General features: G+C 39.9%; 2 protein-coding genes across 2 annotated transcripts; one reads left to right on the forward strand and one right to left on the reverse strand.

Moving 5' to 3' along the window:
- Positions 1-345: 345 nt before the first annotated feature.
- On the forward strand, positions 346-8639 carry LOC147532149 (subtilisin-like protease SBT6.1). Its single transcript, XM_086646907.1, is given in 7 exon segments — positions 346-407; positions 808-1071; positions 1159-1732; positions 7174-7395; positions 7397-7508; positions 7511-7617; positions 8295-8639. Coding segments are annotated over 7 exon segments (1557 nt in total). The 3' UTR covers positions 8511-8639.
- A 2097-nt stretch (positions 8640-10736) lies between these two features.
- Positions 10737-14050, reverse strand: LOC147532150 (uncharacterized). The gene has a single exon (XM_086649634.1). The coding sequence runs from the start codon at positions 13349-13351 to the stop codon at positions 10904-10906; it is 2448 nt and encodes an 815-aa protein (XP_086505760.1). The 5' UTR covers positions 13352-14050; the 3' UTR covers positions 10737-10903.
- Positions 14051-26244: the final 12194 nt, after the last annotated feature.

The raw sequence follows: 26244 nt of genomic DNA on the forward strand, positions 1-26244 counted from the left end.
GCCAAGAAACACTGATTGAATGAAGAACATGGAGCGCTAGGTGTTGCAAGAACATTCCAATTGTATACATGTTTGAAATAAAAAACTCCTAAAGTTCCACTTCGGCCCAAGCAATAGACCGCTTCACGGAAGAAAATTGAATTGTTTCGGCAAGGCTTAAATTCTATATACTTTCCGTTAGGTAGCTTGGTATTTTTGTAAAGATTAGAAAAAATACGCTCTCCCTTTCTCACAAGTTCGATTGAAACAGTATTGTTCCAATCATAATTGATTGCAAAAACTAAACAATCTGGAGAAGTTGGTGTACATGAGAAAGAATAATACTTAAATTGAGCCAGTGATATAATGAATTATCTTTTTCGTGAAGGGATTGAAGAAGAATATGGATTTCCAGCCTTGGGACATCAGTAACCATCCGCCTTTTGAAAATCGAATTTTAGCACCCACTAGCAATTCAGAATGGTTAATACCTAATACCAGCGAATCAGAGAGGTTGATAATATAGTTCTCGTTATTATATATGCATTGGGTTTATGAAATTGTATATAGCCTTGTCTTCTTTACAAAAAACTAGCCATGGGGGTAAATTACTGGTCGCCTTAGAAGATATTCTCCAGTTACGTGAAATTGTATATGCATTGGATTCATACTTGTAGGCTTTCCTCCTAAAAAGGAAAGAAAAAGAAGGTACCTATGTCACGTGATAGTCTAATTTCATCTGTCTTTTTATTTAGTCTGATGCTGATTTTGGTCTAATTCAAGCATGTTGAGCTAATCTCTAACTACAGTAAACTTTTACTAATGCAGCTATGGTCGTGTGAAACCAGACATTGTTGCATATGGACGAGAAATCATGGGATCCAAGATCAGCACAGGTTGCAAAAGTCTCTCAGGTACCAGTGTGGCTAGTCCAGTGGTTGCAGGTGTGGTCTGTTTGCTTGTCAGTGTCATGCCCGAAGGAAATCGAAAAGATATTTTAAATCCGGCTAGTATGAAACAGGCACTGGTTGAAGGGGCCGCTAAGCTGTCTGGTCCCAATATGTACGAGCAGGGTGCAGGAAGACTCGATCTGTAAGTTTTCCAAATTAATCATGTTAATTTCTTCATTTTCCATAATTCTCTGCTCACAAGCTTGCTAACTCTCCCCTTTTCTGTTAGCTTAGAGTCATATGAAGTTCTGAAAAGCTACAAACCTCGGGCAAGCGTTTTTCCTAGTGTTCTCGACTACACAGATTGCCCCTACTCCTGGCCCTTTTGCCGTCAGCCACTCTATGCAGGTGCAATGCCAGTCATCTTCGATGTCACTATTCTAAATGGGATGGGTGTCATTGGCTATGTTGCGTCCCCACCTACATGGCAACCGTCAACAGATGTGGGCAATCTGCTCAGCATTCACTTTACATACTCTGAAGTCATCTGGCCTTGGACCGGTTATCTAGCTATCCATATGCAAATAAAAGAAGAAGGTGTCCAGTTTTCAGGTGTGATTGAGGGTAATGTGACAGTTACAGTAACTAGTCCGGCAGCCAGAGGAGATAAAAGCCCAAGGACTAGCACATGTAATCTTCAGTTGAAGCTAAAAGTTATCTCGACTCCTCCAAGAGCAAAACGGGTTCTTTGGGATCAATTTCACAATATCAAGTATCCACCCGGTTATATCCCAAGAGACTCGTTGGATGGTTGTAATGATATACTAGATTGGCACGGGGATCACCTACATACAAATTTCCACATTGTTAGAACTAAATCGTTTTTCCCATTGAACTTCTCTATCTCATATTTCCCTGCTTTGACCGTACCGCTTCTCGATCCCATCTTCTCTTCGTTCAATCTCAACAAGGCTCTGGTACCAATTGTTATAACTGAAAAGTCGCGGAAGCTATCGAACCTATCCTAGAAATTGATCCGATTATGAAGATTAATCGAAAAGCTAAGTCAAAATCAAATATGCGAACAGAATTTAACGAGGTTCGGCTTTAAAGCCTACGTCCTCGGGCAAACAAGAAATCTTTATTGAAGGATAGATGAAGACGACTAACACAATCCGCAAGTTCGTCCCAAGATGGTACCGTATAGTAATAACCTTCTATACTAAATCTTCGACGACCGAGAAATTTAACACCGCTCAAAAACTATGAAAAATTTCTCTCACTCTTGCTCTCTCTCTCTAGCTCTCTAAAGAAGAGTTGTTGTTGCTTGTGTTGGTGTGTTGATTACAAAGCACTCAACCCCTATTTATATATATTATAAGCCAAAAAATTGGAAACTGCCTATTGAGCCAAAAAATTGGAAACCATCCCAATTTGGAAACTGCCTATTGCTGCCTCTTAAACCTCCTCTTCAATTTTTAGAAACTGCCTCTTACAATTCTCCACCTCGTACACAATTTGATATACTTCAAATTTTGGACGAACACCAGGATACTCCTTGTAAGATATATCTTCCTTTTGTGACTTCATCCGACTGCGCCACATGACCATGGCTGCCTACGTACCCTTTTACAGGATCAAGCCTACCGTAGTTCTACCAACCCTTCACATAAAGAAAACCTTGTCGCCATTACGCCCTTTCGGGCAACTTAACACGATCCGATTTGTAGCAATTCCAGACAATGCTGAAACTTGCTACATGTCACCACTTTAGTCAACATGTCCGCGGGATTCTCATCCGTGTGTAAATTCATGAGAGAAACATCACCTTCCTCTATGACATCTCGTACAAAGTGATACCTGACATCGATATGCTTAGTACGAGCATGATGAATCTGATTCTTCGCCAAGTGGATCGCACTTTGACTATCACACCATACATCTACGCACTCCTGCTTAATCCCTAGGTCATCCAGAAGACCCCACAACCACAATGCTTCCTTCACACCCTCGGCCATAGCCATATACTCGGCCTCTGTAGTAGATAACGCAACTGTAGATTGTAACATCGATCGCCAACTAACTGGAGTACCATGTACCCTAAATACATAACCAGTAATAGATCGTCTTCTATCTAGATCGCCAGCATAATCCGAGTCAACATAACCGCTTACCTGACATGTGTCTCCACCAAAGCACAAACCCGTATCAACAGTACCCTTCAAGTACCTCAAGACCCACTTCACAGCTTCCCAATGTGTCTTCCCCGGGTTTGCCATAAACCTACTAACCACACTGACCGCCTGTGAAATATCCGGACGAGTACACACCATAGCGTACATCAAACTGCCAACTGCACTAGCATACAGTACACGATCCATATGATCCTTCTCCACCGTAGTAGTGGGAGATTGTTTTCCCGAGAGCCTGAAGTGTGGTGCCAAAGGTGTTGAAACCGCCTTCGCATTCTGCATCCCGAATCGAGAGACTACTCGTTCGACGTAATTTTTCTGATTCAAGTACAGTTTCTTACTTGACCGCTCTCTCTTAATCTCCATTCCCAGTATCTTCTTTGCAGCGCCCATGTCTTTCATCTCAAACTCTTGACTGAGTTGAGATTTCAACTTATTTATCTCCACCATGCTTCGAGAAGCAATAAGCATGTCATCCACATACAAAAGGAGATAAATAAAGTCACCTTCGCGAAGCTTCTTGATGTATACACAACAATCATAGTCACTTCTGCGAAAACCATGCTTTAGCATGAAAAAATCAAATCGTTTGTACCATTGGCGAGGGGATTGTTTCAATCCGTAAAGAGATTTCCTCAAACGACATACTTGATTTTCTTTGCCCTCAACCTTGTATCCCTCAGGTTGAGCCATATAAATTTCTTCTTCCAAATCACCGTGCAAGAAGGCGGTTTTAACATCGAGTTGTTCCAGCTCAAGATCACTGTGAGCAACAATACTCAATAGCACTCGAATAGAAGTATGTTTCACGACTGGTGAGAAAATCTCATTGTAGTCGACCCCTTCTTTCTGTGCATAACCCTTGGCCACTAGTCTTGCCTTATACCTTGTACCCTTGATCTCGGAAGAATCCTCTTTCTTCTTGTACACCCATTTACAACCAATAACAGACTTACCTTCGGGCAATGGGACAACCTCCCATGTCTTGTTCTTGTGAAGAGACTCCATCTCTTCTTGCATAGCAACCAACCAACTCTCTCTATCCTCCGCGGTAATAGCTTGTTTGAAGGTGACCGGCTCGTCGTCTTCCACCGAGAGTGCATATTCAACAAGATTTGCCTGCCCATAATGCCTAAGAGTTTTGTCTGACCCTAACCTCTGTACCGGCTTATATAACCGTTTCGGCCTAGTGTGTACCGAAACATCCTGCTGTTGTTGTTGTAAAACTTGTGTACCTTTCCCTTGAACCTCCTCATGATCGGGTTCATCAATTTCCTCATCCTGAGTATTATCCTGATACTCCACCTGATCATGATTCCTAGAAACCCGTTGGTCTTCGGCTTCTACTTCCACTACTTGAGCTTTAGTAGACCCAACATCACCACAACTAGGCACCGCAGCTTTCGCCATAGCTACAATAGATGACTCATCAAACACCACATCTCTGCTGATTACAAACTTCTTGTCTTCCGTACACCATAGCCGATAACCCTTGACTCCTGTAGCATATCCTAAGAAAATTGCCTTCTTTGCTCTATTGTCAAGTTTGTTACCTTTAACATGGTAATAGGCCGTACAACCGAAAACCCTAAGTCTCCCGTAATCTGCATGTTCACCTGACCATACCTCGTAAGGTATGCCGCTATCTAAAGAAGAATGTGGAGACCTGTTCACAATATAACAAGCTGTAGCAACAGATTCTGCCCACCATTCTACGCCTAATCCCGAATTGGAGCGCATACATCTAGCCTTCTCAAGTAGTGTACGGTTCAATCTCTCTGCGACTCCATTCTGCTGAGGTGTGTTTACTACTATCCAGTGCCTCACAATGCCTTCCTGATTACAAAACTCCTTGAATGCCCCATCCGTGTACTCGGTCCCATTATCCGACCTTAACGTCTTCAGCTTTCGACCAGTTTTGTTCTCAACCATTGCTTTCCACACTAGGAATGTGTTGAATACCTCATTCTTATGCTTCAGAAAATAAAGCCAGACAAATCTCGAATGATCATCAACGAATGTAACAAAATACCTGGAACCACCCTTGGAAGGTAACTTTGCCGGTCCCCAGACATCGGTGTGTACGTAGTCTAACACCTCTTTGCTCCTGTGCTTGCTTGTAGAGAACGTCACCCTGTGTGCCTTCCCGAACACACAATGCTCACAAAACTCCATGCAAGGCTTCTTCATGTCCTTCAACAAGTCTTTCCCGCACATCAAAGATAGACCCTTTTCTGACATATGCCCAAGGCGCATATGCCAAAGCCTCGTACTAGCCGTTGGATCCCTTCCACTGATTCCTACTGCTACATCTCCCGTAATTGTTGTCCCCAAAAGTTTGTATAAATTACCGTAACGAGTACCTCTCATTACCACCAAAGAACCCTTAACGACTTTTATGGAGCCATTCTCTATAATTATCTTACAGCCGTTCCGCTCCAACACACCAAGGGAAATTAGATTTTTCCGCAAATCGGGTATGTGTCTTACGTCCGTCAATGTTCTCACCACTCCATCGTGCATCTTGATCCGTATTGTTCCGAGTCCCACAGTTTTACATATACTATCATCACCCAGTATAACTGTACCACCATCTATACTCCTATAGGTAGTAAACAACTCCCTATTTGGACACATATGGTGTGACTCCCCTGAATCAAGCATCCACTTATCGAAGATTTTCTCAGACACCTCTGTCACCGAGAAACATTCGTCCGCCTCTTCTGACACATATCCCGCCTCTTGCATCTCTTGTTTCCCTTTGTAGTCTTCGTTCTTTTGCTTCAACTTTCTCTTTGGACAAGCCGCTTTAAAGTGGCCAAACTCACCACAACTAAAGCACGTTTTCTTGAAAGAGCCTCTAGATTTGGATATAGATTTCCCGCCCTTTCCCTTTCCCCTTTCATTACTCTTCCCCCTCGTTACAAACAACCCTTGTGCTTGTTCCTTGTCTACTCCACCCGACGCCATACTGCTAGTAGCAACCTTACGAAGGTCATCCGCTAATAGCGAATTTCTCGTCTCTTCCATGCTTAGACTATCACCAACAAGCATCAAAGTTTGAACAAGGTTCTCATAGGATTTAGGCAATGAAAATAACAATATGAGGGCTTGGTCCTCATCCTCAACCTTAACATCAATATCCTTCAAATCTGAGATAATCATGTCAAACCTATTCACATATTCCTGAATAGAAGAACCCTCTTCCATTCTACATGTGAATAATTTGGATTTTAAGTAGACCCGATTCGTTAAAGTTTTCGTCATGAAACTGCTTTCTAGCTTTAACCACACACCCGCCGCCGTTGTTTCTCCGTCTACTAGGAACGCCACGTCCCTCTCAAGACACAACATAATGGTAGCCCGTGCTTCGAGATCTAACTCCTCCCAATCCTCATCTGACATATCTCCTGGTTTCTTTCCCGTCAACGTCTTGTGTAATTTCTGCGAGATTAACAGATTCTTCATCTGCATCCGCCAATAAGAAAAATCGTTTTTCCCATTGAACTTCTCTATCTCATATTTCCCTGCTTTGACCGTACCGCTTCTCGATCCCATCTTCTCTTCGTTCAATCTCAACAAGGCTCTGGTACCAATTGTTATAACTGAAAGGTCGCGGAAGCTATCGAACCTATCCTAGAAATTGATCCGATTATGAAGATTAATCGAAAAGCTAAGTCAAAATCAAATATGCGAACAGAATTTAACGAGGTTCGGCTTTAAAGCCTACGTCCTCGGGCAAACAAGAAATCTTTATTGAAGGATAGATGAAGACGACTAACACAATCCGCAAGTTCGTCCCAAGATGGTACCGTATAGTAATAACCTTCTATACTAAATCTTCGACGACCGAGAAATTTAACACCGCTCAAAAACTATGAAAAATTTCTCTCACTCTTGCTCTCTCTCTCTAGCTCTCTAAAGAAGAGTTGTTGTTGCTTGTGTTGGTGTGTTGATTACAAAGCACTCAACCCCTATTTATATATATTATAAGCCAAAAAATTGGAAACTGCCTATTGAGCCAAAAAATTGGAAACCATCCCAATTTGGAAACTGCCTATTGCTGCCTCTTAAACCTCCTCTTCAATTTTTAGAAACTGCCTCTTACACACATTATGTTCAATATGCTGAGAGACGCCGGATACTATGTTGAAAATCTTGGTTCACCATTCACATGTTTTGATGCTTGTCAGTATGGAACACTTCTCTTGGTGGATCTTGAGGATGAGTATTTTGAAGAAGAGATTGAGAAACTAAGGGACGACATTGTTAATACTGGACTAGGGTTGGCTGTGTTTGCTGAGTGGTATAATGTGGACACAATGGTGAAAATGAGATTTTTTTGACGCTAACACTCGAAGCTGGTGGACACGGATTACTGGAGGTTCAAATGTTCCTGCACTAAATGATCTTCTTGCTCCATACGGAATTGCTTTTGGGGACAAAGTCGTTATGCGTCTGGAACAGGCATAGTCAGGTTTCCAGGGGGTGGGTATTTGCATAGCTTCCCATTCCTTGATAGCTCAGAGAGTGGTGCTTCTTCTGGTTTGATGAAGGTGGGTATACAACTTTTTCCAGTTAATCTGTTGGGGTAGCGCTTGATAGATGTGAAATGTAAACCAGTCAACATGCATTACTTTAACAGGAATGTAGGGTTCCTAGTGTTCAAATTATTTTGCACAGGCAAAGGATTTACGTAGTCATTGCTAGCTTTGCACCCTACGAGTAAAAGATGGAAATAGAACTTAAGTGGAAACTCATTTCTTAACATCTTTTAGTAAAACATTAGGATGACAGTCTTCCGGGTAGGGATCGATCTTAGACACCTGAACGTATTTGCATACAGACCTATGTTCCTAACTTCATCACACTAAGATAAACCAACTGTCTGATGTATGGTGTCGAATTGTTGAAGTAGGTTCTTTAAGAACAATTATTAGTACTATCAGTTAGTTACTTAATAATTCTTAGAAAACATGTGTCAGAACAACTAGTATATAAAGGTCTATGTGACACGAGTCCATACAGTAAGGCTGCTTTTCATCTGAAATATGAATTTAGGATCTATCAAGTTTATATATAAGCTTGTCGTCACCAAAATACGAAATAATTTGTTTCATGGTGTTCACTATTCTAGTTGTTTTTTCAACGTATTTCTGGAACAGAAAAAGTAGTCTACAATGTAAGAAAGAAAGCTCACCTTTTGTTTGTTGTTGCCTTTCAAACAACGTAGGAGGACTCTTCTATTTTAGGACTTGTAAAAGTGGGTACTGGACGTATTTCTGTGTATGGCGACTCCAATTGCCTTGACAGTAGCCATATGGTGACAAATTGCTATTGGCTTCTGAAGAAAATATTGGATTTCACTAGTGCGAATATCAAAGATCCAGTGCTCTTCTCTGATTTGGTTACGAAAAGTGTACCCCTACACAAGGAAGAGAGTCAGTAAACAACTCGCAGAATCGATGTGAACTTCTCTACTTATTCTGCAGTTCTAGAAAAGGATATGATCTGCCAGAAAGATTCCAGATCTGAGATATGGAAAACGTGTTAGAAAGGTTGTGAGTCTTAGACACTCAATTGCAACTAAAGCCGAATACCAAACAACACGAAGATGAGCAACTTTGTAGATAAATTTACACTTAGAGATAAATTAATTACAACCTCTTCTCTCTAAATAAGGAGATAACACTTATGAACAACCTCTCTCTTATTCTAGGAGATATTTTATAAACTCTCTCTTTACAAAAGGAAAGACATGTATTTAAAATAAACTATACCCTCTTTCTAATACTAACACACTTTCTCTTCTCTTGATTTGTATATGAAGATGGAATGGATGGGACGAGAATGGGATGATTTTGAGTTAAACTTCTCCATCTCCTTTTATAGTGTTGGAGGAGAAACATTGTGTAGACAACTCACCACATGAGATGTCTCATGAACTTGTGTTGTCCTCTTGAGAGATGGACACTTCAAAAGATAAGAGACTTGTCACATAGGTTAGGTGTCTCACTCACCATGGGTGTTTCATGTTGGTTGACACCTCACATAGATAATTGACACCACAAGCTTGTTGATTCCACCTCAAGCTTCAAACTAAGTAGCTTTACATTCCCAACAAAACGAAGGCATATAGTTTGCAAATGATGGGTAAGAATAGAAGATTACCAGGACTTCCTAATTCGGATGTCGTTAGAGATTCAAATATGACCATGGAAAACTCAAATCTGGGGAAGATCGAGGGGTTCAATGCAAATAAAGGAAGCTCCTCTTCTTCCATAGTCAGAAACAAATATAGCAAAACCATGGACTTCTTGGGTCTGCTTCGTAGAGATGAGGTAAGTAGATTCTATTTCTGTTCCATTGGTAAATGCAGATACGCCTAGGTTTATTCGCTCCTCCGCTCCATCTTGGCACTGGTTTAGTTTGGCCTATTAGCTTTTTAATTATGGTTTTTTGTAGCTTGACACATGGAGTTGTTGCAGCTCAGTAGCTAATACCTATTCTTATTTCTTGTACTGGTAAGTGAAAGCATTCTAAAAATCGTTTCTTCGTTCCATATAAAACAAAAAAAGAATGATTAGTTCCATATTTTCAAGGTGTTGCTTTTCGTTATGAAAACATGATCACTGTTAACACTCCGCCTGATGTAGTGATCACTGTTAACTAAAATAATTAGATACCGTTTTAAATTTCGAATTTTCGAGACTCTCTTTGTTAAGTCAAACAACTTGAATATTATAGGGTAGTTGAAATGTCTACTGCTAGTGCTATATTTTTTAGTACCACTGAAATATGATATTGTAATAACCATTCATTGCTACTGTTGTTTAGGACTTGTGTTGTTTTTGAGCTTTTGGTGAATCAGGCAAAAGGGCCGTTGGAGGAGGAAATCAAGCTCGGGTCGTTTCGCCAATGTATAGGTCAAAGGGTTCTATTTCTGAGAACCTTGTCTATTTATTCAGAAGACTTCACACTTGCTACTGCACTTTCCCTTGGAAATTCCGTAAGGAGTTTCCACGCCATCGGCGTTAAGAGGGAAGATAGTTTCACATTCAAAATCCAATAAGTCTTTAATAGAACTATTTTTTCTTTCTGAGATTTTGATAATTCGACACAATGTGTTAAAAGAGAAGTTAAATGAAAGTAGTGAGTCTTATGTTGTCAGGTTGGTGGTTTAGCTTAATGGACTAAAAAAAAGCTGAACATACATATTCCAATCCCATAGGAATGCAAGCAATTCTACATAAATGGTTCTTTTCATTAGTTTGTTAATAGTGTTAATTAACAAATTTAGGACAAAGTTTAGTTATCACATTAGCCGATCATTGTTCTTGTAGTCCTATTCTTTTTCCACACGTCAAAATTGTCCCGCCGTTAGTATTGAGTGTAAACTGCTGTGTGCAAGGGTTGTTGATGATCTAACTCGAATTTATCATACCATTTTCCATGTTATTCCTTCTCACTAACAAAGTTAGTCCGCAAACATTTCATTCTTTCCATGAAAATCCTTTACACTCGGTGTTCATAGCTTTAGTATCAAATTTGCACAGCAAAATTCAAAATGTGTCTTGGCAAATTAAAGGGAGGTGGCCACTCGAAGCTGCCTTGGAGCTGTCTTTTATGCATCTAGGCGTTAGTATGACGTAAAAACTGAAATAAACACAATCAATTTCTTGTACTAATTGTAATCACATTCAATAGTAATAAAAATTGACCATGACATAAAAGAACAACAATGAAACAAGATGGTGTTAGTATGTTATATTAAAGCAAACTACATAAATAGACATCTTCATATAATTTACTCAAACCCACCTACCACCTCGACTACCACAATCACCTCTTGAGATTTAAATTACGGTGATGCCAAATTAGCTCTTCATCTGTGTTGGGTGACCAGTTAGGTTCAATCCAACCACAATTTAGCAGCTCTTTTGTGCCGTAAAAGTTTTCGAGCGAATGGTGGCTTCCCACAACATGATATCTATTTGTATTAAGAGAATAATATAAAATACTTTCCTCGTGGAGTCTAGAGAAGTAGACTTTGTTCTCCATGCCACTACTAACCGGTGCAACGGCAGATAGACAACTGGTATTGCTGATGAACAACATATAACCTCCCAAATCTTCAACTTTAACCCAATTGTTATTGTGATCTAGTCTAAATATCCGAACCCATTGCCCGACTTTCCCTATAAATATTGATAGAAGCTCTTCGTCACATTCCGCCAAGAAACACTGAGTGAATGAAGAACATGGAGCGCTAGGTGTTGCAAGAACATTCCAGTTGAATACGTGTTTGAAATCAAAAACTCCTAAAGTTCCACTTCGATCCAAGCAATAGACCGCTTCACGGAAGAAAATTGAATTGCTCCGGCAAGGCTTAAATTCCATATACTTTCCGTTAGGTAGTTTGGTATTTTCGTAAAGATTAGAAGAAATACGCTCTCCCTTTCTCACAAGTGCGATTGAAACACTATTATTCCAATCATAATTGATTTCAAAAACTAAACAATCTGGAGAAGTTGGTGTACATGAGAAGGAATAATACTTAAAACGAGCTAGTGATAGGGTTATATAATGAATTATCTTTTTCGTGAAGGGATTGAAGAAGAATATGGATTCCCATCCATGGGACATCAGTAACCATCCGCCTTTTGAAAATCGGATTTTAGCACCCACTAGCAATTCAGAATGGTTAGCACCTAATACAAGCGAATCAGAGAGGTTGATAATATAGTTCTCGTTATTATGCATCGGGTTTATGAAATTGTAGACAGCCTTGTCTTCTTTACAAAAAACTAGCCATGGGGTTAAATAACTGGTTGCCTTAGAAGATATCCTCCAGTTACGTGCAGGCATTGCAGATCGATTTGCTTTACAAATTGCACGAAAATGTATATAGTCCAATGGATGAAGAAAACTAGCTAACGACATGAACAAGTCCTCACAAAGAAATTCATAATTTATCAATCCTTCTAATCCACCTTGATTTTTCTCTAGAAGTTTACTCTCATTTCCGTTGCATTTCCCGTTCATCTTATTTTCTCCTCCCGTTGTAACAACGAAATTCTTAGTATTTCTCTCTTTGTTGTTTCCTCGTCCATTTGTTGTTATTCTTCTCCTTATTATCCCAATATTTGTGAGTGTACTAGTAGTTACCAACCAATCTGGGGATAAACACGGCGTTGGTGGTAGATTCAGACGAGGCGAAGACACCGTAATACTATTATCTTCCGGGTCAAATTTGAACAAAGTCTTATTACTATCATATAGAGGCATTGTGTAAAAGACACAACCCTTTGTAAGTCCTAATTCGACGGCTGAGTAAGACATTGTGATGTTGTTTCCACTAATAAAGAGAACATGATCACCCAAACTCTTAACCTCCTCCCAAGTCATTGTAGAGAAATCCATCTTAAAGACAAGCACTTGGAGTATTTCATTGTAAAAGGATCCAGGATAATAACGTCTTGTAACCCTAAACAACTGATCATTAGATTTTACAAACTCTGACTGACTCCTAGTTCCAGTTTCATAAGGGATTTTGCAACAACCACACAAACTCTGACTGACTCCTAGTAGGGTTTCACTTTCACTATCATCATTGAAATTTCCAACCTCTACAATAAGATCATCATAACAAATTACATATAACTTGTTATTATTAAAACAAATTAGGGTTCTAATAGTACCTTTTTTTGCAGGAAAGTCCTCATGTGTTCTCCAATGTTTGTCTCCAGGTCGACAAAATAGAAGTAAGTAATAAGAATTGAAACTATTACCACTAGTTTTGTCATCATTATAATCATCATCAATATCAGCATCACAAAGGAATAAAAAAACCATGGAACCTGAAGCAGCAGAAGGAGGGGAAGTCAAAATACAGCGATGGAGATGGATACCATGTCGTCGATTGGGTTGGAATTTTTGAATCCAAGGTAAAAGGGTAGGTAATTGAATTGTCTCAGAAGAAATTGAATTCAACAACAAACAATCCCCAAATTTCAAATTTAATGATGAGTAAGCATAATGATGATTTTTACTCAGCTTTATTTTCTCATCATCATCATCATCATCACAGACTATAACTGACCATTCTGCACGTGCAGAATCAACAAAAGGAGACTTCCAAAAGGATTTTCGACGACTAGTTTCATTCTCTATGCTCCACTTTGTAACCAGAGACTTCTGGTAGTAGAGTAGTGGTCCATAATTATAGTTCTTATTGTAGAAATATAATTGTTCATTCAAACCATTCTTCATGTTACCAAAAACCGACATCGGAAGAACTGATGAGTGTACAGAGAACCGAACAAGGATGAAGCTTTTCTTTGTTTCATGATTTATTTTTATTAGGGTTGGGGCTGATCTTTTATAGTAAAAGATTTTGACTTTACGTCTCAATAATCTCCAATTCTAGAAACTCTGAATTTTAGAAACTCAAAATCTTCTCCTACACAAAGGGACATGTCTTAGTGGCGAAGCCAGAAAATTTTAGTCGTGGGGACACGTTTTAGTGACTATAAATAAAAAATTTGTATACAAAAAAAGTTATAGTAGGAAGGTTAGGGTTAACAATGAAATGGGATGTGGAGAGAGAGACCAGGCTGACGTCATCTGAAGCTCGTCTCCTTCCTTCTCCTTTCCACAGCCAAACCTAATACCAACACCAACTTTCATCTTAACCATCCTCCTAGCTATCCCATTCATTACATGCAATTACTCCCACCTAATTACTATCATCTCACCTACATAATCACGCAATCAGATTTTCAATACGCCACCTCTAGATCCCCAAATTCACAACCCTAGTTGTCACCAAATTCAAACATGAAATCTCCATATCTCAGCAAATCAAAGCCTAATTAAGCAACCTCAATTAAATCATCTCAAGCATTTACAACAGCAGACAACAATTAGCATTATAGAGCACGCGAATCTCGCTTTCCAAGTCAAGAACCATAGGGATTGGGGGAACATCAACTCGAGGAGCAGTTTAAGGGGGCTAAACGTTAAAACCGAGACATCTTCTCTGCCATTATCACCACGTAAAGGTATTTCACAACCCTTCCTTTTCCCCTCCGCCGGTATTACTTAACTGTTGTTAGTTTTGATTTTGTTTTTTCTGTCTTCTCTCCTTCTTTTTCTCTCTTTCAATGATGTCATCGGACACTTCAGTTTCGTCCTCTCAGTAGTTACTCTTGGTGTCCTCTTTTCTTTCCTGTTCTTATCTTATATTTTATCTTCTTAGTTGTATCTTTTTTTGCTGTTTCTTGGTTTTGTGGTATGCTTTGTCTAGCTATGGTTAACCCAGGGTAGTGACTTGGTCCTTGGGCTCTTTTGGTTCTAGTTGTTAGTGGTTAGTCTGCCAGGTATCTCTGGTTGCTTTTGTCCTATGATGGACCTTTTGACTTTCATCGAGCTTGATGGAAATAGGTGGATATAGTCACCTATCTTTCTCATCATATTTGTAGAAGCTTGTTCGAGATAATTAACAGACTTAGTTGGTTTTTTTCTTTTGTTTACTGTCTCTTTCTTCTACCTCCTTTATTTGTTTTCTAGTTCCTTTATTTGCTTTTGTTCAGTTCTTAATTTAGGTTGTGTACTTTCTGTCTTTTTAATAATATTACCTCTGTTAGACATCTACCTCTGGTTTTTTGCTTGTAGTTTATCTGGTTTTCTTTAGCTGATTAGGGTCTCGAGGAGTGTTCGGTAGGTAGGAGGGTGACCTGATAGAGGCTGATTTTAGTGATCTATTCCTCATATATTTGTGGTCGGCCCTGTTTGGCCCTTTTGGACCTTGGTGGGGTCGCTAGCTTCAGTGGTCTGTCTTTAAACTTCTTTAGGTTTAAGGTTGTCGGTTTGAGACTGCCTTTTCTTTGCCTTATCCTCTTAGCTGCAGTTGGATTTTCTGGGCTCTTGGACCTTGGGAGGGTAGGTAGCTCTGAGTGGTTTGTCGATAAACCTTCTTTCGTGTTAGGCTTTTTTGGGCCTGGCTAGGCCTCTTGTGGTGGCTATAGTTTCGGGTTTGGTCGGGTTTGGCATTCTTAGTGTTGAGGTGGTTAGTTAGACGCAGTGGTAGGTGCTTATAGGTGGTCGGATCTTAGGGCGCCCCTGTGGTGCTTTGCTTTCTTCTTCGGTGGGCTGGGCCTCTGGTTTTTCTTGGTTTTGTGGTTTTTTCCACTCAGGGGCCATTAGATTACTAAGGTTTAGGCTGACCCCGGAAGTGGTGGGTTATTTTGGGGCTGCCGTTTTTGTTAGTTGATCGTCCTCTCCTCGTTCTGTGGATGGAGCCCTCTTTCTTAGCTTGGAATGTCCGTGGGTGCGGGAACTTTGCTAATCGCAAACACTTTAGCAGGCTTATTAAAGAGCATAATCCTGATTTTCTTTTTCTATCTGAAACCAAATGTATCAACACTAATCTTGACAAACTTCTTAATCTTACCAGCATCTACGATAAGCATGTTATAGACCCGGTCAATAAAGCCGGCGGTCAAGCTCTTTATTGGTCACCCCAATTTGATATTAACGTTATCTACTCTAACAACAATATGATTCATGTACAGGGAACTCACTCAGCCAAGGAAAACATCTTTAATATATGGAAGCCCGTACAGTAGGGATAAAACTAAACCTTGGGAGATATTGGCGCAGCAAGCCCCTGACCCCCACATCCCCTGGCCGGTCATAGGAGACTTAAACTGCATTTTTGACTAGTCTGAAAAACTAGGAGGCAAAGAAGTGTCGCAGAGTTCTATTGACCTTAATAAACATATTATTAATGACATGGGTCTCCAGGATATTGGATATGTGGGCTACCCTTTCACCTGGTCTAACAAACAATTTAGTGGTAACCTCATCCAAGAGAGACTAGATCGCGCCTTAGTGAATTATACCTGGCTTACCACTTATCCCCACTCCAAGCTCACACATCTTCCTACTTTAGGCTCTGATCACAACCCCATCTTTCTCTCCACTAAACCTAACTCCACTCTTGGGCGTAAACCTTTTAAATTCATTCCTACATGGATGGCCCATCCAAATTGTGCTCAATTCATAAAAACTAACTGGAGCTCTATCCCCACCCAGATCCAAACCAAACTTAACTCCCTGGCTATCAAACTCTCTAAGTGGAATAAAGAGGTCTTTGGACACATTGACAATAACATTAAGAGCCTCACCCAGCAACTCCAATTCATTAAAAATGTTGACCAGTTCAAAGAGACTTTCACTCAGATTGAGACTCTTCTACTTCAACAAGAAAACCTGTGGAAAGAAAAATCGAGAGTAGCCAACATCAACTTAAGTGATCGTAACACTCAATCCTTCCATGCAAAAGCCACCACGAGAAATCGTAAAAATCAAATCCATTCCATTAAGTTGGCTGACAACTCGTGGACTAATGATGAAGCTGAGATAGCCAATGTTTTTGTTTCTCACCTCTAGAATATTTCGGCTTCAGTTGGCTCCATGATGGGTCATGAAAATGCCCCATCTGAGTCGTTTAATTTAGCCAAGTTAGTCGGTTTCGAGTCTTTATTATAATAAAATGATTGGTTTTCTTGATTAGATGTCTTTTGCGGAGTTAGACGTGAAAAACGGTTAAAAACGAGGAAAAGATGCATGAAGGGTACTTTGGTCATTTTGAGTCAAGGAAATTCTGGTAATTTGGCCAAGGTCAGTGCGTGGTTGAAAAGTAGAGGTCGAGACGAGTCCGTAGGAGAAAACGGAAGTCAATTCGGAGTCCGGATGAGTGAAAAATGCAAAGTCAGAGTCAGGTCAACATTTGGTCAACATTCGGTACAATGTCGGGCAAGTTTCTGGCCCGCGGTATGCCTAAGGACACGTGTCGAGATCGGAAGGCCGTCGCATCCAGTTCCCGTGTTTCTGCTGAGCATCGAATAGGTCGGATCCTGTGTAGCGCGTTGCGGCTTTCTTCGGTAGCCCCCTTCTCACGTTATAATCTCAGCCGTTACCCTTCGTGTCCCAGATCCGACGACTCCGGATGATTTTCCATTTCTTATGATCCCGTGCAACCGAAGTCACTTAGCTCCCATAGCCCCAATCCCGCCATTTAATCTTGACCGTAACCTTCCGTGTTTTCAAGATCTGACGGTTCTTGTGCATCAGCCACTTTATCATTTATTCCGTGCACCCGGAGCAGCTTAAACTCCGTGGTCCGGGACACGTGGCCCTGTATCGTCACTCCAGATCCGTGCGCGTGAGATCCGACGGCTACTGCTTCGATTCACTCTATTATCTTACATCCGGCCGCACCAAATCAAACCGAATTCCCAACTTTAAACCCTAGCCGCCAACTACAATTGGTTATGCCTTAGGGTTTTGCACTTTAATCCCTAAAACTCCAAAAATGACCCTCTTTTCTCCTACTATTTACCATTTGACCCAATCAAAACCCTAACCCAACTCTATAAATAAATCTCTTGCTCCTCCATTAAAGGCTAGACTTGCAAACCCTCTCAATCCTCTCTTACCCTCTTTCTCTTTTCTTAGCCCCTCTTTCCTCCTTCTTGTAGTTGTAAAACCCTAACCCTTCTTTTCCCCTCTTAGCCTCTCTTAGCCTCCTTTTCTCTCTACCTCTTCTCAACTAAAAACCCTAGCCACCATTCTTTTCTCTACCATCTTCATCTTTTCTCTAGATTTACTTTCTTCTTCTAATTTCTTCTTCTAACCTTCTAATTTCTCCATACCTTCTTCTCTAAAATCTCTTCTTCTTCTATCTCTCTTCTAAATTTCTCTTCTTTTATCTTCTAATAAGCTATTATTTGGAGTTTTGAGCAATATTCTTGAGATACTTGGAGCTTAAATTGGACATCAAAATGGAGATACATGGGAATATGGATTGTGAACATTCTTGGTGATTTCTTTCCATTAATCTTTTGTAATTCCATTTATTTTATGAATTCAATGAATATTATTTTAGATTCCATGAGTAGCTAAATTTTGTATCTAGGGTGTAGAGGAAACCCATATTTGGGCTTATTTTGAGATATGTTATAAATCAATGAATCCTTATTTTGAGCTTCAATGCCTATTGATTGTCATTTCATGTTGATTCTATAACCTTGTTATCATTCATGTATTATAATTAGATATTTCATGCTTTTATTGATTTATTAGATGAGATATGCCTTTTAGATCTTGAATGATAGTGTAAAAAATTAGTTTTATATGGTAGTCAGTCATACATTCTTGATTTTGAATTGTGTTATTAAAGAATATATTCCGAAATCTAAATAGTTTATTATGTTAGATTTTGAGTTATACATGAGAAAAGGGATTTGTTAATTAATGCATGTTTTAAGTAGTCCATTTATGTGGTGAAATCGAAAACCCTAGATTCTTCTTCTCATCTTGATTTCATTCTCATTAGTGTATTAGTATTGCTCTTTTTTTTCATAGTAGTTTCCAAATCAAATCAAAAGTTTGAAAGGGGGTTTAATTCGAGATTTAGATAAAATAGCTTGTCCTTTGGAACGAAACTCGACTTATTAGAAGTACTATAACTTAACCCCGTATACTTGCGGGAATAGACCTATTTTAGGCCTATCACTCCACCCTTTCTAGCAATCTCATTGAGTGTTTCAACCCGCAGATATCTCAATTCCATAATGACGCTCTTATTGCCATCCCGGAATTAGATGAAATCTGTAAGGCCACTTTCTCTTCGAAACCTGGTGCTGCTCCTGGGCCGGATGGATATCCTCCTCTATTCTATCAAGCCAACTGGGAAACAGTCAAGGAGGATCTCCACCATATGGTTTCTATCTTATTTCGAGAGGCCACTCTCCCTACGATGTCTAATCACACTCACATCTGCCTAATCCCTAAAACTAAAACTCCCCAAACCCCGGCTGACTATAGACCGATTAGTCTTCTCAACACGACCTACAAAATCATCACCAAAATCCTTGCCATTAGGCTCAAGCCAACTCTGGCTGATATCATATCCCCCTTCCAAGCTGCTTATGTTCCGGGAAGGCAAATCACAGACAACATCTTGATTAGCCAAGAGCTAATTCATTCCTTCAAGAAAATCAAAGGAGCGAAAAGCTATTTCGGTCTTAAACTTGATATGTCCAAAGCTTTTGATCGGATCTAATGGAATTATCTGGAGCAAATTATGCTCCTGATGGGTTTCTCTCCTAGCTGGATTAAGCTTGTCAGTACTTGTCTCAACTCTAGCTCCATGGCTGTCCTGATCAATGGGCGTCCCGGGAGCACTTTTGATGTTAGCAGGGGGATTCGTCAGGGCGACCCGCTTTCGCTTTTCCTTTTCGCTATTGCCATGGAAGGCCTTAGCCGTCTCCTTGATAGACAAAACAGCCACACCCCCTTCATCGGCTTCCCGATCTCTAATTCGGATCTCACTATCAATCATCTACTCTTTGCAGATGACTGTATTATTTTTGGTCAAAATTCTCTTGACAACATCCACAATCTCAAGATGATTCTTAAAGAATTCAGTGATGCGTCGGGTCAGATGATAAACTATTCTAAATCCAACATCTTCTTCTCTAAAAACTCGCATCCGAAATTCAAGCGTATGATTATTCGTGAACTTAAGGTTCATCAATCCTCGGCTGGCGACAAATACCTCGGCACTAATCTGTTCATTGGAAAAAACAAAATATCTATCTTTCAACCCCTTCTCACCCAAATTAAAAACAAACTCGTCAAATGGCAATCCAATCTTCTCTCTCAAGCTGGTCGCTCGGTAGTCATTTCAACTATCGCAGCGGTCGTTCCCCTATACCAAATGCAGTGCTTTGCCATCCCTAAAGGCATATGTAACAGCATTGAGTCCCTCCAAAGGACTTTCTGGTGGGGAAAATTCAAAACTTTCCATACTATCAACTGGTATACTATTTGCAAGCCTAAGAAACTGGGTGGTCTGGGGTTACGTCTCCCTCTTCTTGATAATCAGTCTTTCTCAGCAAGATAATCTGGCGTATTATCAATAACCCTAATGATATATGGGTTCGCGTGCTCAAAAGCAAGTACTTCCCCGAATCACATAAGCCCACTCCCCCCAAAGCCACTCATTCTTGGCCTTGGGAATCTATTATTAAGCAATATTCTCATATGGAAGGTCTTATTTTCTGGGACATTAATACAGGGACTAACATTAACATTTGGCAGGATTTTTGGATCCCGAACCACCCCCTCCAATAACTAACCAAACGGGGTCTAACTTTAAATGGGTCTCACAACTTATTACTAATAATACTTGGAATTTTCAGATTTTACAGCAATGTTTTAATGATGAGATATGCAGTTCTATCCTGAGCATCAACCTTCAAAGTAATCAAGAAGATAAACCGATATGGACATTAACTAAATCAGGTAATTTCTCCATAAAATCAATGTATTACTATTTAAGAACAGAAAGCACGAACGTTATGCAGGATAACTCCGACTGGTTATTTATCTGGAATTTGAATACTATCCCACGCGTGAAACTACTCCTATGAAAATGCTGTACCAATAGCTTACCTGTCAAATCTAAAATTGGCAAGTTCATTGGAGACCAATTCTCTTGTATTAACTGTGATGAAAACGAAACTTTAAACCATGTGATGCTTCACTGCACGTTTGCTAAAGCAATATGGTTCCATTATCAAGTGAGAACAGATCAGATTAGCTCGACTAATCAATGGATCAAACAATGGAAAACACTAAATGAGGATATTACCAATCAATACGCCAAGATACTTTGGTTCATATGGAAAGCTCGATGTGAAAACTGTTTTAACACGAACAAACAAAATCCTCGACAAATAATAGACAGAATTAATAATGTGTCTATCACTCCTCTCAAATTTGAGACGGTTATCACTAACAAATGCAGGAAATCCACTAAGAAACAAATATGGAGACCTCCATCGACACCATATTTAAAGTTGAACGTTGACGCCTCTTTTACCAAAGCTACAGATCCGGCCGGAATAGGATGTATTATCAGTGATGAAGAGTCGAAATTCATTATAGCAGCAGCAAACTCGGTGCGATGCCAAAACGCGGAAGAGTGTGAAGGATTGGCTATCCTTTCTAGTATACAATGGGCATTACAATTGAACATTACTCACGCTCATATAGAAAGTGATAATCAAGCTCTTGTCAATTTCATCAATGGTCAAAATGTAGGACTACACTGGCAATCCTTAAAGATTATTCAACAAATTAGATCCCTTATAGACAATTTCGAAGGAATCATGTTCACCTGTGTACCTAGAGATTGCAATGCTCCAGCTGATGCGATTGCGAAATGGGGAAGAAGAAATGAGGATCGAAAAGTGTGGAATTCTGTACCTTCTTTTGTTTCGGTTCTACTTTAGTTGTTTGGTTTGTATTTTGTACTCTCGTTTTTCTTTAATGCAATGTTCTCTCATAAAAAAAAACAATGAAATGGGATGTTATATAGACACACAAGAAATTATAAATCTACTTATTTATAATCAACTCATTCGTATATCTTTATCTCTCTCTACTCGCTTTTTGTCCTTCACTCACTCTTTCCCTTAATCTGGCGATCTCTGTCTTTAATTCGACAATATCTCTCTCCATTCATTGGGTCATTGTTCATATTGCTGACAAAGAGTTTCCTTCAAAATTGTTCGTCGTCTACTCTCTTTTTTGTTACGGGCTTAACAAAAACTTGGTCCAAAGAGTTAGACTTTAACTAAGTCAAAGACAAATATTGTTTTGGGTTTGTGAAATGATGGCTTCCAAGTGAGATAAAGGGTTGATATAGGAAGAAGTAACAAATGGGCTTGTGTTTAGTTGTGTAGGTATAGGAAGGACTTCCTTGGTTTGTTAAATGGGCAGAAGATTTATTTAAAAAAAAAATGGGCACACAAGAGGAGGAAGCGGGTGAGAGGAGTTTCTCATTTAGGTATGTGGGGCGTGGGGGCTCACATAGACACGCCCCTGCATGTCGAGGGTTGAATTAAGATGTCCCAGTAAATAAACTGTCATATTCAGATATGTTTAATGGTCAAACTCATCTATATTTGAATTTCAACCAATATAAACGAGGTCTTCTAAATTTTTAAATAGCTAATTACTTTTTTGCAAAAATAACTGCCACACATGTAAATAACAGGATAATAACTAAATATGTCAAAATAATATTGATAGTAAGTGAAAAAACACAAAACTTTTCATAATTATTATGAAGGTAAAAAAACATAAACGAAAATGATAAAGTGACTTAGAAATTGGTACTTAGAGAATGACATGTTTCCTCATTTGGAAACAAAAACTGTCCCCACCGTAGCCAAACTTTGAAAAACGTTGTCTTTTAATGAATTCCACGTCATTATGTCACCCTCTGAGTCATCCTCTAAGTCACTCTAGCATCTCCCAAACATAAAAGACTAAATTACCTTACTATGTATTCATTCAAAACATCAAAAAGAAACCCTGTTATCATGTTAGCATAACCCTAAGCTTACTAATGTTGTTTCCCTAATTTACTATGTCTGGTACTAAAGTCTCCTCCTGCACGAAAAAATTCTAATCAGTCCTATTTATACTAATGCTTCTAACCTAACTTATTATCCTTTGACATGGTCGATGGTTCTCTTCACAATAGAAACTTACACCTGACGATGCACAAAATGTTCAACTGTAGACTAATGTCAATAAGTTAAAGATAGACCAGAAGTCCAGCGGGTCAAACCGGCTTAAAGTAACAGGACTGCTGGACTCGCAACGATCTGCCACCTAAGCCTAGAACTGGGAGGTCCGCAAAGATCAGCTAAGGAGCTCCAGCCCTGTTTCGCCTAAAACACAATCTGGTCAGCCCCAAGATTCTCTAGAATAGTAAGAGGGGGGGGGGGGGGTCTACGTAAGCAAGGCGATGCCTTACGTCCTAATCTGGGAAGGCAGAAGCGCGCCACACGCTTACCGAGTTAATCTCGAATCTTCTTAAAGATCTCAGTCGGTTAAAGATCCTAAGTGTTTAAGCAACTTGGGTGTCAAGAGTCTCAAAGGAGGTAACATTTCCTAGAAGATCAATCAACTCGGCAGGATATCTACGAAGTATCTTAGAACATAAGAACTTCTAGTTATCCTAGACGAGATAAACAAAAAAGAGAACCCTATCTACGAAGTTTAATTCTCAAATGGTGGATCACAACCCCCTCATCTACACCGTCTAGCACAGTCGGTCAAATTCGGCCTATAAAAGGGCATCACATCGCCTTCTTCAAAGCACATTGAGTAAATTCAATACATTCCACAAGGATCATCAATACTCAATCTTTTAACTACAAAGAGCAATCTGGCTGTTTTGAGTATTAGAGCGGTTTTCAAACCCTATGCAACCCCCCTGCCCCTTGGTTTATAAAGAGGAAGGATCAAGGAAAGGGAAAAGGAAGGAGTATTAATCATCCAGACAAAATATCCATTCATAACTGACGTTATCATGCATCAAGTCTAAATTCTCGGACTGCTTAATGGAAAGCTAATTTTTGACATCAACAAGTGTCGCTAGTGCTGATGTCGAAAAATGGCTTTCCATTAATCAGTCGAGAAATTGAGACTTGTTGCATGACAACATACGTTATGATTGAATATTTCGTTAAGTTGATCGATATTCCTTCCTCTTGCTCATGTTCCTTGTAAACTTGGAGAAAAACCTGCAAAGCGTTCAAAAACTGTTCTGACGCTCAAGACAATCAGGTTGCTTTTTGCAGGAAAAGATTAAATATTGATTGAACCTTTTGGGGGCAAGTTGTGATAACTTAGTGTAGTGATCGTGTCCTGTGCAAGACGATGGCGGGTCTTGTTATAGGCTGATTTAGACTGACTGTAATTAGACTGTGTAGATGAGGCGGTTGTGATCCACCGTCTGGGGAGTTTCCCACTGTTCGTGGTTAAGATTTTTCTTATAGTTTATCTCGTATCTACGATAAATAGAAGTTCTTAAGTTCAAGGATACTTCGTAAATATCCTGCCGAGGTGATAGATCTTCTAAGAAATGTTTCCTCATTTGAGATTCTTGAAGTTCAAGCTTGCTTAAACAATTTAGATCTTTAACCAATTATAATCTTTTAGGGAGATTCGGGGATTGAGTGGGTAGGCTTGCGGCGCGCTTCTGTCTCCCCAGTTTAAGGCGTGAGGCATCCGCCTGGCTTACGTGGACCCGCCTCATTCCTTTAGAGATTCCAGGCTTGATTTGATCGTGTTGTTAAACGAAAGGGCTGATACCTCTTAGCTGATCCTGAGCGACCACCCAGTTAGGGGTGCAAGTGGCGGAGTGTTGCGGGTTCAGTAGGCCTCCTGCCTTAAGCCAGGTTGAGTTGTTGGACTTTTGGTATTCTTGACTTCTTGAGGTCAGTCAACCTCTCGACAGTTTCTGCATCATCATGAGTCCGCCCACTCCTTAGTCGAAAGTAGAGAAACTAAGGAATAGAAGTGACTCCCGAGTTTTAATATTTAAATATCTTAAATAACCCTGAAGATAATGGGTATACCTGGACAAGAGTCGTTTCGTGAAGCTCGGTCGTTCTTTTGAATTTGTGAGCTTCGTGTTTCAGGATTATTTCGAAGCCTTGTTTCTTGTTACTGCGCTGATGCAGTTTTGCTTGTCAAGGTTGTTCACCCAGAGAGGGCGAGTGGTGGTTCTTGAGCGATATACCCACGTATCGTCTTTCGCTTGACACGTTTGGGTTCCGTGCCTCAAAAGATTAACTTTCGCTTTCATGCGTGATTTTATGTTGTCAAAGATTTGATCATATGATCACCTGCTTTCGACGTTGATCTTTTGGGTAACTGCCCACGGTACCTATATTGCCATGCGTGGGGTACGTGGCGTCTTGTGAGTGGAGGGACGAAGGAGTCTTGTCGGGTCTCACTAATTCCCTTCTCTAGCTTGGTCAGACTATAGTCGCGATTTGATGCACAGTCATTATGACTTGGTGCGTCACCGAGGTGTTTTTTCCCTCTCTCTTTAATGCTTTCCTCTTGTTTAAGAAGGTCTCTTGATCTTCTTCTTCCACTATAAATAGCCTCCTTAGGCCTTGAGTTTTCTTAAACACTTAACTTTCTTCAATAACTTTTTCTTTTGATAATTTCCTCCTCTACTGTTAGGGTTTCGAGATGAGGCCCATTTTTGACGAATAAATGTTGCGGAATGACGTGGCGTCCCAATTTGAAATTTTGACTGAGTCTGGGTCATCAAAAATGAAGGGCCCAGATTCAATGGATTCAAACAATTAATGTCGTCTGCAAAAAGTCACACTTCTCTCTCTCATCTAACATTTTTCCAATCCGATCTCTTTAAAAACTTCACCAAATAGAAAACCCATCAAATTGATGAAGAAGATCAAACCAATGCAAACTGGATCTTCCTTCTCATTGAAGTCAGCTGTCATCAAATCAAAAAATTCCCTCACACAAAGCACTATTTCCGGACTTCAACAAATGTGCTCTGCTCTGAGTTTATTAGTTCCTCTATTTCTTTATGGCTGATCAAATTGGAACACCTTGTACTCCATTAATGGTGAATCATCCTAATGGTTTTCATCTCTCCCTCTCTCTCTTAAGTCCCTCTCTCTCTCTCTCTCTCTCTAAAGTCCATCTCTCTCTCAATGGAAACGTTATGGGCAACATATCACTTGAGTGTGGAGCAATTGGAGAGAGAATGGTTAGAAATATATTCCAGTAATATGTCGCAACATCAGAGGAGGGCTGGGGGAGGGACCAAAATGGAGGGATAAATAGAATTTTTAGAAAGAAGTTCTTTTCATCCCTCCATTTTGGTCCCTCCACTAACTTTCTGCCGATGTGACAACATATCACTTGAGTGTGGAGCAATTGGAGAGACAATTTGGGGCCCCTAATAGTTCCTTGTAATGTTTTATACAAAAAGACTAAAGAAAATACACTTGTGGGGACTCAAACCTGAGTCAGTTGGGACGAGTCCAAGTGTGTGGATCAATCCACTAAGATCTCTTTTGTGCTAATTGATATAAGGAAATAAGTAAACAACTTATAAAATTTAACGGGAGGCCCTTCAAAATTGGGGGCGTAAGGCCACCGCTTTGGTGGCTTTGGGCCAGGGCCGCCCTTGGCTAGGGAAGGGACCAAAATGAAGGGAGAAATAGAATTTTTGATAGTTATTCCTTCAAAACTTCTGTAACTTT

This window comes from Eschscholzia californica, unplaced genomic scaffold (genome assembly GCF_041429995.1).
Source record: "Eschscholzia californica isolate CP2 unplaced genomic scaffold, dmEscCali1.0.p SCAF_6, whole genome shotgun sequence".
In the NCBI taxonomy this organism is placed as follows: Eukaryota; Viridiplantae; Streptophyta; class Magnoliopsida; order Ranunculales; family Papaveraceae; genus Eschscholzia; species Eschscholzia californica.

Coding starts and splice junctions, on each gene's coding strand:
- LOC147532150 (XM_086649634.1), bottom strand. CDS start 13,351: ATGTCGGTTTTTGGTAACATGAAGAATGGTTTGAATGAACAATTATAT.